At 41.1% G+C, this 16,748-nt stretch overlaps 1 protein-coding gene across 1 annotated transcript in view; it reads right to left on the minus strand.

Annotated features, from left to right (window-relative positions):
- Window positions 1–10,402: 10,402 nt before the first annotated feature.
- The window catches only part of LOC117467443 (ryanodine receptor 3-like), a 155,823-nt gene continuing 149,477 nt past the window's right edge, over window positions 10,403–16,748 (minus strand). Inside the window, exons 96-103 of the mRNA XM_071201631.1 lie at window positions 16,656–16,716; window positions 16,378–16,524; window positions 15,144–15,278; window positions 14,395–14,551; window positions 14,153–14,217; window positions 13,032–13,132; window positions 12,335–12,386; window positions 10,403–11,425 (exon numbers count right to left, since the gene is read on the minus strand). Of these exons, the coding sequence (XP_071057732.1) occupies window positions 11,330–11,425; window positions 12,335–12,386; window positions 13,032–13,132; window positions 14,153–14,217; window positions 14,395–14,551; window positions 15,144–15,278; window positions 16,378–16,524; window positions 16,656–16,716 (814 nt within the window). The 3' untranslated portion in view covers window positions 10,403–11,329. The remainder of the gene's footprint in view (window positions 11,426–12,334; window positions 12,387–13,031; window positions 13,133–14,152; window positions 14,218–14,394; window positions 14,552–15,143; window positions 15,279–16,377; window positions 16,525–16,655; window positions 16,717–16,748) is intronic.

The raw sequence follows: 16,748 nt of genomic DNA on the forward strand, positions 1-16,748 counted from the left end.
GCCGACACAAACGAATGCCGTGCTTCCATGAGCGTCAAATCCCGCCGCAGATGGGAATACCTTTATGACGCTGAAGGAGCCTAGGAGCGTCACAACTGGACACAACGGACACTGACCAAACGTCGCTCCTGGACGCTTAGGGAGTGAGAGTGTGTTGGATTATTTATATAATAAACTTTTGTAAACATTTGAACTTGAGGCCGCGTCCCTGTCCATCCTTTTATTCTTATCTGCGTGACTTGTCCTAAGGGCTCGTATTGGGGAACCCAGGTTAGCGTTAAGTATCCTAACCCCCTTTTATTATCACAGCCCCCCCTCCCCGGTGGGGCAGGTCACACATGTGTCTATAATAAGAAGATGAATCCACGAGGATGTCAACAATCCTGTGGGAGCCATCAGGGAAGTATGGTGAGAGTCAGGCAGGACCGCAGAGACTGGTTCAGCCACGACTCGAAGTCCAGGACTCAGATCCAGTACTCAGGATAGAGGATCCAGGACACACGACCACAGCAACAGGATTAGCCTCGACTCAGGATCCCGGCGTATATGTAGACACAAAAAAAAGATTTTGGGGAAGCTGGGTTAATCGGAACATGAGAGTACACAGGTACAAACAGACAGAAAGACGAAGTAAGGTCCCCCCCCCGACAGTCTAAGCCTATAGCAGCTAAACTAACGTGTCCCTCCCCATCCTGTTCTGGATGCGTCCGTGAACACTGTGATGTAGGAGGTCACCCGTGAAGGAGATATGAGTGGATAACTAGTCCGCATTTCCAAATCTCCACGCGTCCCTAAACAAGCTGATATCTTACAGGAAGGAGTCCAGAGCATACAATTAACCGTTAAACAATAATCCACTTTAATGGTAATATACAATGCAATACAATCAATACATTACCATACAAAACCATATCATTTCATATGCATAATGTCAGAAGTGGGCCCACCCCTGGCCCCTGCCCACAGGCCGCCACGACGTTCCAGTCCAAGCGGCGCGAGGAGAGAGAGACAGAACAGCAAGCTGGATAGGCTTTCATACCAATGATACAGGAAGGGGTGGAGTTTAAGGACAACTGGTCGTCTTTTCCAGTCATCTCAAACAAACACCTCTGACCCTCACTGTCTCCAGCCTCCACACATACACACATCCCCCCATCACATTCCAGAGACCACAGTGGGGTCTTGCTCCAGCTCCCCCACCTTCCTTTGTCCTCAAAAACCACATGTTAGCAGGCCCAAAACCAGCCCACAGTTTTCTACACAAATCATTTTCCCCTTTTAAGCTTCTTCACAGTTTGCATGAATACATACAAATATTTCCTTACACCCGTCCCAGTGGAGACCCCCTCCGGAGGTGATCCGGGGACCCCAGAACCGGAGGTTGCCCTCCACTGAGGGGGGGATGGTCACCAGACGTCATTTGTGCCTCTTGATATCTAAACACAGGCTGGAGAACCACCTCTGCAGGCGGCGCATATGCAGTAACCCGAGCGGGACCACAACGTGAGCAGCCGCCATGAGACCCAGAGTCTGCATAGCAGACTTGTAATAGTCTGCAAATTAAATGGAAACTGAACAATCTGGTGCCACTAAATGTTTTTAAAGCTCGGTTGGATGCTAGTCAATCGGAAGCTATTGGTACCTGTTTATGTGGATAATTATGTAAATGAGCTGTATGATGTCCTTTTGTTGTTCTATTTATGTTTTTTATGTTTCATGTGGAACTACTTGAGCAGGTCTCCCTTGAAAAATAGATCAATGATCTCAATGGGTTTTATCTGTATAAATAAAGGTTTGAAATGAAATGCATGATAGTCAAAACTGTCACTGTTGACCCCTGTCGCAGCCTGGGAACCGCCCGAAGCAGGGACGCGCGTCTGCTCTCTGACAGGGTGGCGCGCAGCGCGCCTGCATCGAGCACCACTCCCAAATACAACGCCTGTTGGTGAGGTATGGGGGTGCTCTTCTTCCAATTGATCGCAAAGCCCAACTTGGTTAGGTGTAGGATCAATTGGGCTGTGCAAAACATTGCCCGTTCCCTGGACCTGGCCATGACTATGAGGTTGTCCAGATAAAAGAAAACTCTCATGCCATGGGCGCGCAGCGGCTGGAGCACTGTGGCCACACATTTGCTGAACGTGCGTGGGGATAGGGAGTAGCCGAACGGTAACCTGTTGTACTCGTAGGCTACCCCCTGGACAACCCAGTCTCATGGCATTTCGTGATCACCAACACGATTTTTAATCTATTGATTCGTGTTCACCAACACGATTTCCCCCTTTTTTTCGTGTTGCACAGCACGATTTTAAAAGCAATGTATTTCTACTGGTAATGTGTTTCGTGTCTGCAGCACGTCTTTTTCTCCGGTCAGGTCGTGGAAGACCGGAAGCTGTGTGGTTCATAAAAACATGTTCTTACTCAATATCAAGCCACAATTATTGCTTTTATTTTAAATCGTATAATTTCGGACTTTTGTTGCCATCTGTGAGGAAAAGAAATGGGGCTCAGAGCCTCAGGATACTGAAATCTGTATTTTTAAATCTTTTTTTCCTTCTAATTTGTTATTCTTTTCAAAATAACACAGTGTTATTTACTCACCAATAACACACAATTATCCTTGTTTTTATTTATTGGTTTAATTCCATAATCTCGGGCTTTTTTGGCGTCCGTCAGGAACTGAATTTCAAAATAAAATAACCGGAAACAGACGTAGGCCTATAAGGGACATTTCGAGCATCATTGCGATTGTCAACATTTCTGAGTTTAGGATGGCCGAAGACACTACACTACCCATAATCCCCAGCTATCGTTTAGGACTACAGTCCCCGTGCACCAAGGTTACGCCGATCGTCAAACAGCTGTTTGAAATGGAACAAAACCACAGCAGACTATCCAAAACTGGAATCGAACGCCCCCCCAGAACTACACATGCTGGCTATTGTGTTTCGCAAAATGTTCTATGGGACGTCTCTACTGAACGTTTTCGTTTTTTCCCACAATTAGAAGTTGCCAGTATTAAAACACATTGGTGTTATCAAATGTAAAACATATAATTAATAAATGGGTGAAAATCGCTTGTGTCCATAATGCGCAGCATTAATATACCCACATGACAGCTCACTGTTACTTTGTAATTCTACTCCACTACAATTCAGAGGTTAACTTGTTTACTCCACTACATTTATTTGAGTTACTTTGCAGATTCTGATTAATGATGTGAAATATAAACAACCCTTAAATCAGACTTTAGTTACACCTGAGTAAAATTCAGGGAAGGTGATTGTCAAGTGCCAACAATCAGGAGAGATATTTGATAGTTGATGCTTGAGAAGACTAAACATTTATCTGCAATTGACATGAATGGAAACGAGTAATAAAGTATATTCATTACTCGTTATTCTCTACTAATAGTTCATTAAAGACTGTATAATGGCTATTTTGCACATCCCTTTCAAGATTTCAAGATTTTCAAAGGTTTATTGACATATCATATACACAACTACGGAGTAGTTATGCAATGAATGAAAAACTTGGGTCACAGGTTCCTCAACAGTGCCATTACAAGACATCTATCAATATGTGTGTACCTCCACCATTAAACTGTCATATTCTGCACATTTCTTATTCTATCTACATACATAAGAGTATAATTCATATGTATAATATCAGTTAAAATAAGTGCTTCAACATCAATCAATCAATGTTTATTTATATAGCCCAATATCACAAATGTTACACTTGTCTCAGTGGACTTCACAGTGTGTACAGAATATCAGTATGACAATACGACACCCTCTGTCCTTAGACCCTCACATCGTACAAGGAAAAACTTCCGGAGAAACCCACAGTTTAAAGGGGAACATGGGAGAAACCTCAGGGAGAGCAACAGAGGAGGGATCCCTCCCAACATAGTTAACATTGCAGGAAAGGCAATATTAGACGTTAAGTACTTTGTCAGGCTTAATATTTATCTGTAGATAGATACCCCCAAAGTTTTTTTATTATTTAAAAGAAGACCTTAATCTGTTATTTAATGTTTAAATAAAGGTTAATTCGTTTTTCTGTTTTGCACCTCCTCCTAATATCTTTGTACATCCTGCACTAAACTGTTTTATTGTAGAGATCACTTATAGTATCTTCTTGATTTTTTATATTCTATATTTCTATCACAGACCTTCTACTTTCCCCCTATGAAAGTATGTACTCTTAATATTTTTTTAATCAAATATAACACATAAAAACAATAATTCAATAACGTGCTTTAACCACTAGGCAGTGCACACAAGGTACACACAGCCATAATAACTTTGTATTATTAGTGTAGGACACTTATGTATGTACAACATCTGAAGATGTGTAGTTTTATTCATGCTTTCACATAATTTTACAGCATATTGCTATACTATTTCAGACTCAGTATTTACATTCTTACATTCAAAGAAAATCAGTAATATCTTTAAAAACTACAAGTCCTTTTATATCAGCTGTGCACCATTATGGTGTAAATATAACCTATCCACGAATTAGATAAAATGTAAAAGTCAGCCGAATTAGTGTTGATACTGCAAGGAGACGTATTGTGTGAAGAGAAATGGAAGATGTTGTTTAATTGTTGATATATTTATGATCCACGTCAAGTATTCAGTTTCGGCGGCATTTCTTCAGTTTTTCCAAAGGTCTTCTCATCAGGGCGCTATAAATAAAGAACTACGGCAGATCTGTAATATGTAATGCAGCCGAACCGTGTATTACAATGCCGTTATGTGATGACTTTCAAAGAGAAAAGCAAGAGCACTCGGAATTAAGTATTATTTTATTCTTTTAAAATGTTTTCCGGATTTCATATAATATAAACACTAAATCCCAGCATGCATTGCGGCTAAAACATCCAATCAGCGAGCTTAAACCATAGTTGAGGATCTTGGGTAATCGCTCGAAATGCCTATGTCTGTTTCTGGTTATTTTTATTTTGAAATTCAGTTCCTGATGGACGCCAAAAAAGCCCGAGATTATGGAATTAAACCAATAAATAAAAGCAAGGATAATTGTGTGTTATTGGTGAGTAAATAACAGTGTGTTATTTTGAAAAGAATAACAAATTAGAAGGAAAAAAAGATTTAAAAAATACTGATTTCAGTATTCTCAGGCTCTGAGCCCCATGTATTTCCCCCACAGACGGCAACAAAAGTCCGAAATTATACGATTTAAAATAAAAGCAATAATTGTGGCTCGATATTGAGTAAGAACATGTTTTTATGAACGACACAGCTTCCGGTCTTCCACGACCCGACCGGAGAAAAAGACGTGCTGCAGGCACGAAACACATTACCAGTAGAAATACATTGCTTTTAAAATCGTGCTGTGCAACACGAAAAAAAGGGGAAAATCGTGTTGGTGAACACGAATCAATAGATTAAAAATCTTGTTGGTGAACACGAAATGCCGTGAGACTGGGTTGCCCTGGAAGGAAAAACGCAAATACTTTCTGTGTGTTGGAGCAATTTCGACATGAAAATAAGCATCCTTCAGGTCGATGGTTGTGAACCAATCGCCTGGCTGCACAAGTCCCAGCAACTGTTTTATAGTTAACATCGGGAATTGTTTGCGTGCAATGTGGAGATTCAGGCTGTGAAGATCCCCGTTAAACAATAGCGTAACGTCCTAACTCTTAGCTTTTGAATGGATACAAAATAGACATTGCCATAACACGTGAGGCCGAAGGAGAGTTTGGACAGATAGAGCAAATATGACCATTTGAGGTTGTTTTATTTGCCCCAAAACCAACTGTCGCAACTAATTAGCTTTAAGCTAGCAAAGGAGTAGACCACTCTGTTCTTCTTGTCTCTGTACTTTCATAAAATATATTCAAAAAGACCCATTGAAATGCCTAAATCTACTTTGCTACTGATCAATAGGAAACCATTCAAATCTAATAAAGCCCTGGATTAATTTGCTTTGCATTCCGTCTATTTTGTAGACTTTGGCTGGCTGCTAGTTTTAGTTTCATATACAAAGTTAATGGAAAGACATTGAAAAAGATATCGATTTTGTTCTTCTTACTCTCAACAAAAAAGAGAACGGCTTTAAATAGGATAAAAATAAAATAAATATATTAAAAATATATTGAGTAATTAGCAGCAATTATTTTGTGCTGTTCTGGGCAAAGTGGCTATAGGCGTTGTTAAAAAAATTGTATATATAGAGAGTTTTATGCGGCTGCTGTGTTATGAGTGGGTTACAGTCCAGACTTTTTGGAGGCAGAGGGGTGAAAGATCAGTATCTTGACAGCCTGGTGTATGGCGCTGTAACCCAGTGCTGTGGAGCAGGCTTGAAGGCTCTGGTATCTCCTCCCAGATGGCAGGAGACTCAGAGGGACGGTTACAGTGCTGGTGGCATGCGGGCCACCTGTTATCTTCCCAGCTGCAGGAACAATGTGCTGCAGGGTTTTGCTTTGTTGGAGGCGTTTTTAACGATGCCACAGTAGAATTTTGGGTGGACTATTGACACGATAATGCAAATGGTGATCAGAGCTAGGTCTGCACTTGACTTATCCCTTGTCGTATCAGCGCAATAGAACACCCGTGGAGTACGTATAGCAGCCTCACTTCAACCCTCGCTCGCATCACTGTCCGGCTGCACTGTTGTCCCTGCAGCATTCAGTTACTCAGCAGCCACGGCTAATGTGCTTCTGTCTGACCTTGGGCATGTAACAGATCTCCTGGACAAGAACCTAAGACTTGGTCCTCTGCAGAAATCCAAGGACAGGACCATTAAAACAGAAAGTATGTCCTGGCACTTCTTAGGTGATTTAAATATAATTGGATTGTTAAATCTAACAAGGCATTTCAGTTTAACAGTAAGGTGTGAGGTTTCACTTTCATGTAGAACATTGACATGACAAGAGAAGTTAGTTGTGGAGGAGCGCCTGTCTGAATCAGTCTTAGTCAGATTAATTAAATAGGAGTTGACAGAAGAAGCTCTCTTCTCTTCGAGACAAAATTGAAGGTTTCCCACTCATGCTTTCTTGGGAAAAACATCCTGAAAAGTATCTTAGTCCAGCATGCATGCCCCAGACAAATAACAGAAGAACGTGCACTCCGCTCTGCATCAGCCAAACGACTCGCTGCACCCTCGCTGCGAGGGGGGCCCAAGTTCCCATCAGCAAAAACACGTGGGTTTGCTATCCTGGCTCCAAAATGGTGGAATGAGCTCCCCATTGACATCAGGACAGCAGAAAGCTTACACACCTTCCAGACTGAAAACTCATGTCTTTCGACTCCACTTCGAGCGATAGAACTATTAACAAAGCACTTATATACTAATAAAGGACTGGCTTATCTATAGCCAGTTGAGTAGCACTTGAAATGTTTGGCTCTATGAAACCTGATGTACTTTATGATTCTGTTTTCTTCAAGGTTGTGTCTTCCTGGTTGATTGCACTTATTGTAAGTCGCTTTGGATAAAAGCGTCAGCTAAATGCAATGTAATGTAATGTAAAGAACGTTCACAAACAGTGTTTTTGCTCCTGATCAGGTTTATTTGAACCAACCCAGATCTATCAATTCCACTTGTTTACAGCTAAAGGGATTCCTTAGATGTTTAAGATACATAACATTGTGGTTGAAGTCTCCTTCAACTTCTTATGGAAGCGTTCCTGAGGATTCAGTCCAGTTCAATAAGTGTTACAAGGTCAACTACAGACGTCACGATTTACAGTAAAAGAAAGAAATACCAACTTTAGTTGTTTATCTCTCTGTATTTCAAACGGTGTCTCTTTACATTTTCCCTTTACACTTTTATTCACCACCTGTCTTGCTCTGTCTATCTCTGTCACAGTAGCAGCACTGGCACATAAACTCTATCGACGTTGAGTGTGCTTCAGGGAGGAACACATCTGTCATAGAAGAGGATGCCAGTACTGCAGAGTGTGAAGTAAGGACAGAAGGTATTATGTTACCTAGCAGGGAGAGCCTTTACTGCATTTTCACGACCAGCCACACGCACGCACGCACACACACACACACACACACACACGCGCACACACACACACACACACACACACGCACGCACGCACGCACGCACGCACGCACGCACGCACGCACGCACGCACACACACACACACACACACACACACACACACACACACACACACACACACACACTGTGTATAAGTGTGTGTACATGTGCAGTAAATATAGCTCTGTTCCCATGTGTTTATAGTTTGCTCTGCACAGATTATGCCCCCTGTGCTTAAAGTCATCACCCTCTTAATGCTGAGTCAGTAAACATTATTATTCTAGTATTTGCAGGAAGCAGTACCTTCCAAATACAGACATACAGAAACAAATCTCCTCAATTGGTAACATTTACTGTTACCATTTAAAATCAGAAAATGTGTCATCTTCAGTATCTGCATGTTTAACACCGATCAATCTTCATCATACAGTCTTGATTGCTTGTTTCTTTTTAGACATCATCGCAACTTGACGTTTGCTACCTTTTAACTTTCAACCACATTACATGATCATCACAGGATGTTCTGGCTCGTTGGTCAAAAGAGCTGTAATGCTTATTTTATTATTGAGCAACTACTTTGATAAGCGAGTTTTGTTTCATATTTTTTCATCAAAAGATTTGCTGATTTTCTTGGTTTAAAATGATTACACACATTATTTTTGTCTGGAGGGAATATATTAATCAGACGAAATCCCCTTGGGCACTTGGAATTTGTCTGCCCCATTCTCAAGCATTTTTTCATTTTCTAGACAGAATTATTACATCATTATAGACAAAAGGTCAACATGGAATGTCATGCTTCAAAAACCCATTTGACATGCCAATCCTGTCAATGACGAAATTAAATGTTGATGACATTTAAGCTTATACATGAAGGGCAGTGGTAGTCCTATTGAGAGTCAGACAGAGTGAAATTCAGTTATCCTTAAAGGTGTTGTAAAGGCCATCTAAGTTAATTAAGCTTGTTTAATGAGGAAGGAAATAACCCCAAAAGCCTCTCTTCCTCATCATACCAGGTTTTATTTAAAGATGGTGTTTATTGTGTTATTGCACGAAACACTGACAGGATGCATCAACGAAACAATATGCAGTCACCAGTTGGAGGTTTCTCTGCAGGTCGCCAGCTGAAGAGGACAGCTTGGCTTGTGACTCAAGCTGGGCTCTTTTTTCTCCCGACCTATCTGTCACTCCCCAGCGCCGCACACCAGGCGCCGACAGGCCGGATACAACTTTCAGCTGCATTTCATCAGCAATAGTTTCGTGGGACTCATAGAAAGAGGAGACAGGGGTTGGGCAGTATGGCAAGATCACAAAGAAAATAAATAATGCATACTGAATTCAACACAGATAAGGGGCTAATACTTAAACTAAAAAATAAAGCTATATTCATTTTACACCACCAATATTTACCATTTCATGTAAAAACCTGTTTCTACCTGAAGAGGAACATTGGGAATAAAGTGTAAAAAATCCCCCTGGGTTCTGTTATTCCACTTTAAGTCTGTGTCTGTGTCCATTTGTCAAATGGATCACGGCTCTACAGTATGTTGAAGATCAAGCCCCCAACCAACCATTTAGAGCAACATAAAAGGCCTATCCTTGTCTTTTGATAGCTAGAATAAAAACTTCAAATTGATTTTCCTCTGATATTGCTTTTGCTTTTCACTCGAATCCTTTACTAGGACAGTCACAGCTTTTTAAAAACACTTAGTGACGAATGTAGCTTTTACATCTTGTTAATATACACTTTTTGGAACGATGTTAAAACTGTCACTTTTAATTTTAGACATAATTTCCTCACAGTGCTGGAACAAATAAAAATCCAGTCAACACGTTGGAGCTGTTACAGGCGTTAAGTTGAGGAGTTGAGGAGGCAGAGCTGCTCTCAGCGGCAGGCTGCAGCGCTGTGTGGTGCCTGAGGTGTGGTGACGTGACGCGAGCTGACAGGTGGCACCATGGGTAATGGGGCTAAAACTCCCATCATACAGCCCACTGAGGCCCCATCCTAACTCTCCGACCAAACCAGAAGTGCACATCTACTCACTCCGTGCTACTTGAGTAATCAAAGCGGCAGGATGGTCACAGTTATTGAATAACTTTGAGGTTTGTGTTGAGTAAAATTAACTAAGAACTGAAGCCAAAGGCTGCTTGCACAAGGAAGGTATTTTACTTTTGAAAGAATTTGGATTATCTGCAGAGGCAGATGTTCCTGCTGCTGATTGTGCAACTGAGATGACTCACTCTCGATTAGAAATCACTTTTCCTGTTATGATGTGGAGGTGAACAGAAGGAGGAAGTTGAAAAATACTTTTAGAGGGTATATTTACAATATCATACACAAGTCCACAAATCCAAATGAATTGAACAAACGTGAATATTTCTTGCACTAATTTCTTTAATTTTTTACTTTAAAAGAAATGCACAGATCAGCAAAGCTACTACATACAAATGGCCATACAATAGCTATTACATTTTGTTCTTTTTTGAAGGTGTTCAGTTAGTTATGCTGCATTCAGCAAAAGCATCGGTCAAATCCAACCAATGCTGTTCTTCCATGTTCAAATGAAAAAGTTCAGCCACAAACTACACATCTGGACAGCTACTTGTATCTGCTCCAGGAGGATTACTGTACTTACATACAATAAAGAAGAAACAAAACTTTTGCATAGCTTCATTGTAATGTAGATACAGTACTGTAAGGCACTTCATGAAGAAATTAGGCATTTATTTTCTTAAACCCTATGTAATAAACATTTTTGCCAATTCATTCTAAAACATCATCTCAATATGCAAGGTTACAACATCTTGAAAAAAAATTCTCATATCACATTTTTGCGCACTATGTAAATCTACTGAACCTCCATTATTCTTTTGGCATTAAGTCTCAAGTTCAACATTTTCAGAATATTGAAGTTGGGTTCTTGTGCATAATATGACTGGCACATTGTCCCATAACCCCACAAAACCCAGTGTTTCTCAAAAAGACAAAACTAAAAATTGTGCAATGATTTGGGGTTATGTGGAGTAAAAGGCAACACGCTCTCAAAGACGAGTCCCAAATTAAAATACATCTTAATTTCTGGGCGAGTGACAGGTCGTTTCCTCATGGACTGCTGCCGCACCAACAAAGGTACACCGAAGTCGAGCGGGAGACATTTCTCTTGTTAGATAAAAAAGTAGCTTTGTTTCGTCTCTCCTCAAGCCAGTCTGAAGCGGGATGACTGTGTGTTGTTGTAGTGCAGCAGCTGTATGCAGGACTACATGTTCCAGAAGCCCACATTATTTGAATAGAGGTAAAGAGGATGCATCTGCTCTATCCAAGCTGATCTTCGTACTGCTTGCGGAAGCAGTCTCCGGCTGGGAAGAAATCCCAGCAGCGCTCCTGGTACATCTTCCACACATAAGACTCCTTCAGTCAGACACATACAAAGACAATTATAAATCAAAATTAAGTGACAATAGACACTTAACTTGTTTCAATTTAATATCCTAGTACATGTTGATTGCAGTGTTGCTAGTTTGCGTATTGGAGGTGTTATCATGCATAAGGCTTAGTGGTTGAGTTAATACCAAGTACTTTTGACGAAGGAATTCCAACTGCCATTATAAATAGATCAATATGGCATCAATAATAAGAGTTAACAAACAACAAAACAATGTGGCTTTTGCCTTGTTATTATGCCTTCACGCCAGACTTCTGTGTGCAGATGTTGGTAGTTTTTTAATGATAAAAAGCATTTAAGATAGGTACAGAAGTTTTCAGGTAGCTATGGAGTTGTCGGTATAAGTGTCAGTGTGCAGAAATATTTTAAATATTTTTCAGCACTAAGCATTTTTACTTCCAGGATTCAAAGGTTTAAAGCAGTTTACCGAGCTTCGCCAGTCATTTGTCATAATAACCATAAATGGCTATAAATGCAATTTTACATTTTGTGAATATACTTGAATAACATGCAGACATTTCAAGTTTCACCACAGATGTCATATTGTTATAATTGTGAGCTGAATTGAGCAAAAATAATGGTTTCTATGGAACATCTGAAACAAGCCACTGCATCATTTTATCTATTCATGTAGAAACAAGATATGATTGTGATAATGCCTGAAATATATAATTGAATATTAAGTAGACCATAAAACAGGTCTGTAGTATGGTTAAAATAAAACAATGACATTTTAAATTCAACAGCGATATTTATATATTTCCCCTAAAATCATTCAGCCCAGACAGCAGCCCATTATTTGTGACCGGGACAGGATAAACATCAGGATGATTTCCTCCTCAGAGAAATGTCATCAGTGACGAGTCGTACTGTACCTGGCCAGTGTGCTCCGTCTCGTCCTTGTTGATGAGGTACATCAGGAAGAACCTTTAGAGAAAGACGATGACACAAAACTAAAATGTCAGACCAAAAAAAAGACAAGCTTTCTCCTAACTAAATACCTCCAACACCGCATTAATGGAAAATGTCACTTTCTGTGTTACTAGGAAACAATTTCATGACGCAAGTGTCAAAGTAACAGCACCCCATCTCCATCAGCCAATCACCTGTTGTTTCCTAAATCAAGTGTAAATGGCAGCGGGCTGCTGTATCTCTGCGGGCATCGCAGCCTGCCAAATCCTGATGAATACTGTATGAGGGCACGCCATCGCAAACCTATTTTTCAATAAAGTTCATGGCATTAAATAGTAATGAAGCAACATAATGAGGTCGCTGTTGTATGCTCCGGCCAGCTGCCTCTGAGCACAAATGGACTGATCTTTCCTATTGTCACAGGAACACTGGCTGAGCGGGGGGGGAACACAGGCAGATGGAAAGAATACCTGAAGGGATCTAATGTTCTGCATCACTGCGGCTATTAGCAGCCATGACGCTGTAGTAACGTGCTAAAGCCATCAGTCATGGGGTTCAATTACAGAGAAGGAGCACTACACGTAAGTGAGAGACAATTGTGTTTACCACATTTGAAATAGCAAGTCAAATATGTAAAATGCCTGGAAGGGGAATACTTACAGGTAGTTGGCCAAATTGTGCTCTTGTAAGGTGTGAGTCTCAAAGCCGTGAGGTGTTGTGTCGAAGTAGTCGTTGCCGATCCCGCAGATGAAGCATTTGGTCTGGGGACAGAACATTAAAAGATAATTACAACACCTGCTCTCTTTTCAGCATTTTGCATTATTATGGAAGGGCAACTTTACTCATTTTACTTGCAATGCTAGAACTACGGAGCTCGCAAACAGTTGTCTAAAGTCTTCTGAAGTGTGAAGAGATACTAATAATGGCTTCAGAGTTATCCTGGCTAACTTCATTCAGTCATACTTTAAACAAAAACAGTCACTGCATCCTTTTGAGGACCAAAAGTGTGCTCTGACCTTCTGCTGACTTACTGCTGTTGACTGAAGAGAGATGGAGAGCTCAAAGAAGTAGGCCTCATGTCTAAACTCAACATATCCTGAATGGGAAAGGAATTTCTAACGGACAGTGTTTAAGTTAAGGACTCACTTCCTGTTATGTACCAGATTTAATATGATATCATGACAATTGAAGGAAAAAGTACAAATGATAAAGATGTATTCCTTCCTTGTCTTGTCATGAGAAGTGGTTAAGGTCATTTACAACTGAAAGAGGATGTATTTGATCGGCTGTGTTCTTTTGTAGATTCACCGTCATACAGTAAACAAAGTCACTACAGCCATTTTCACAGATGCACTACAACCCTGAAATTATCTGCAAATAATAATCTATAACATTAGTTGAGAGCCTAAATATGAGAATTTGAATGTCTAATTGGAATTCGAATTGACTTCACTTAGCCAACTTCACACAAAGTCTGTGTAATGTTCAAAACCAAATAAAACATTCAAGGGGGAAGAGGAAGGGTCAAATACTCAAAAAAGTCTCACTAGAGAGATGCCGTGATTCAGGATTACAAAACCAGTATTCCTGGTAAGCAAAAACACTTCTGACACGGACAATGTCCTGTCGTGTGAGACATGGTTAAAGGGAAACTAAAGACATTGTCCAGAGCTCATATGAAAAAAATGGCTTCAATCATAATGTTCCTTGAGAGGACAACCCACACCTGCTCCCCCTGACCCCCCTCCAGCAGTATGAGTTAGAATGAAATCTCCCCTCACCTCCATGTCCTCTTTCACTTGTTCCTGCTGGTCTCTCAGCTCTCCAAAGGCATCGATGATCAAACCTGCAACCACAAAGCCCATCATAAATACTGTATCAGCGGAAAACAATGCAATCACAAAATGTAACCCTTCACTTCCTTGAAAAAGAGTAATAGTATGTTTTGGTGGGATCTTTAGTTCGGTAGAAAGACACACACAAAAAGAAATACTTAAAAGTGTGAGTGAGCGCTGAAGCTCACCCTGGATGATGGCCAGGAGGATGACGATGACGAAGAAGAAGAAAGTTATGTCAAACAGGATGCGGTAGAGCTCATAGGGGTCACCAGCGGGGTCCTCGATCTCATCCCCGATGCCCCCCCCGGCTCTCACCCCGACGTACATGTGGAACAGGTAACACTGTGGGAACATGGAGGCAGGGTGAGTACAGACCTCTGCCAGTCGGAATGTTTTGTTTATTATTTTAAAGGTCCCCTATTATACTGTTTATCATCAATATACTATAGGTCTCAGATATATACAAAACATGTCTCTGACGTGTTTGGCTCGAAATACCAAACAGATCATGCATTGCAGCATTACCCACAATCCCCTCTGTTTCAGCCCCGTTTCAAAAGTGCTGATTCTCTGTCTGTTACTTTAGATGAAAATAAGGAGCCCCTCCCCACGCCCCTCTGAGAGATAATTGGTTAAAAGGAACTCGGAGGAGATTCAGGTGATAAGGTGGCTGGTGTTACCTTGGTTGGTGATTGGCTAATGGTTACACGAGCCAAAAAATCGTTATGACATCATAAAGTGGCCACAATCTGATCAGCTCATTTTCAGACAGGTTTTTATATAAATGGATCAGGACAAAAACAGAGAGAATCTTTGTCCCTGAAACTTTCAGAATCTCTTTACACAGAGGGGACACATGTTTATGTATAAAATACATGAACAAGTGGATTTTGCACAACAGGTGACCTTTAAATAACTTATGATTGCTACTTACAGTCATCATGTCGTCACACTTCATATCTGGCTCATCCTCGTCTTCGCTCTTATTGTAGAACTTCCTGAAGAAGTTGAAGGCCACCACAGTGTAGAGATAGACCACAACTGCCAGCAGGCCGACCGTCAACACCAGCTGAAGAGAAACACAGACGTCAATCAGAAAAATGTCACTTCCAACTTCCTGGGGTAGAGACACACTAGACAAGCTGCCGGTAAGAAAGGACGAGTTCAATGAGTTAAAAGAACATCATAAAACACAACATCAGTTTTGTGTTTATATAAATAATTATTTTCAACAGATTCAAGCTCTTGATGTAGCTCCCTGCACCAATGAAACGAAACAGCAATAACAGTGGAAGCAGCAGTAAGCTGCATTGGTTTTCCCGCTGTGATTGATCTGGCCGCAGACAGCTGAGTGTGGGAGGTGTCGGCGATTCCTCACAGCATCGCAATTTGGGTGCACTCCCACCCTTGGAGATTGAGTTGACATTACATTCTGATTTGTGCCTGTGGTCAGTTGACATGACAATCCCCTGCAAGGATTAGAGTCAGTGAAACAAATGGGATTGAGCTATTTGAACTCAAATGCCAAAGGATACTGGGTGAATCTAAATGAACGTGTATGCCTTCTTGCCTGCTCTCCTTAAATCTCTCTCTTTTGACTTAGTTCTCCCGATCTCCTCACAGGGGGGATTAAAGGTACTATAATTGGCGAAACACATACAATATTTGCTGGTTGACAAGTTATTGCTCAACCGAGCATCAGGTTAACATCCCTTAGAACACGATGCACAGAAGGTGACACAAGACACTAATGCAATACCTCTGTGTACAGAACATGTGAAAAAACATAATTCCACCAGGAGTAGATGGATCAAATCAGAGTAAAGAGGTGGTTATAATGAAGGGGATGTCAATTTTGCTAATATCAGATTTAGGCGTAGAGTCATTCTGTACCCTGGTGGTCAAAAAATGCTTAAAGCAGCTTTAAGTTTGTAAAAGAAACACCCCCGTACACAATTCTGCAGCAGATCACAGATAGCAGAGAGCCGTGCCAGTAGTACTACCCACACAATGCCATCTGTGGGGCAGGAACATACACACTGTGACAAAAGTGTCTTGTGGTTGCACATCAGACTGTAAACAGACGGTGGTTACAACCCGACCCTGACCACTAACTCCGCAGTGCCCCCTACAGCTCAGAGGAAGAGCTGCGTCCTCCTCATCAATACCTGTTTGCCATTATGTGTGACGGAGGAGAGGATGGTGCGGAGGGTCTTGAACCCCATGGCGATGTCCAGCAGGTGAGCAGCGAAGAAGAAGTTGTTGTAGTGACCCAGGATGGACATGGTGGTGTACCACACTAGATACAGGAAGGACTGGCAGGAAAACACAATGAGAAATTAATCAGAACCCATCTGTCTGGTTATAAGATCATCATCAACCCATCCATCAAATCAGTCACCATATAACCTCAAATGGAAACACGCTAAGCTGTATTCAAACTTACATTGTCCGTAAACACCACTCCCAATTTCCACACATGATACTTTGTGTCGATTGAGCTCAACCTGGCAAAAAAAGGGTTGATGTTAAAGGTTTA

This window comes from Pseudochaenichthys georgianus, chromosome 22 (assembly GCF_902827115.2).
Source record: "Pseudochaenichthys georgianus chromosome 22, fPseGeo1.2, whole genome shotgun sequence".
Taxonomy (NCBI): Eukaryota; Metazoa; Chordata; class Actinopteri; order Perciformes; family Channichthyidae; genus Pseudochaenichthys; species Pseudochaenichthys georgianus.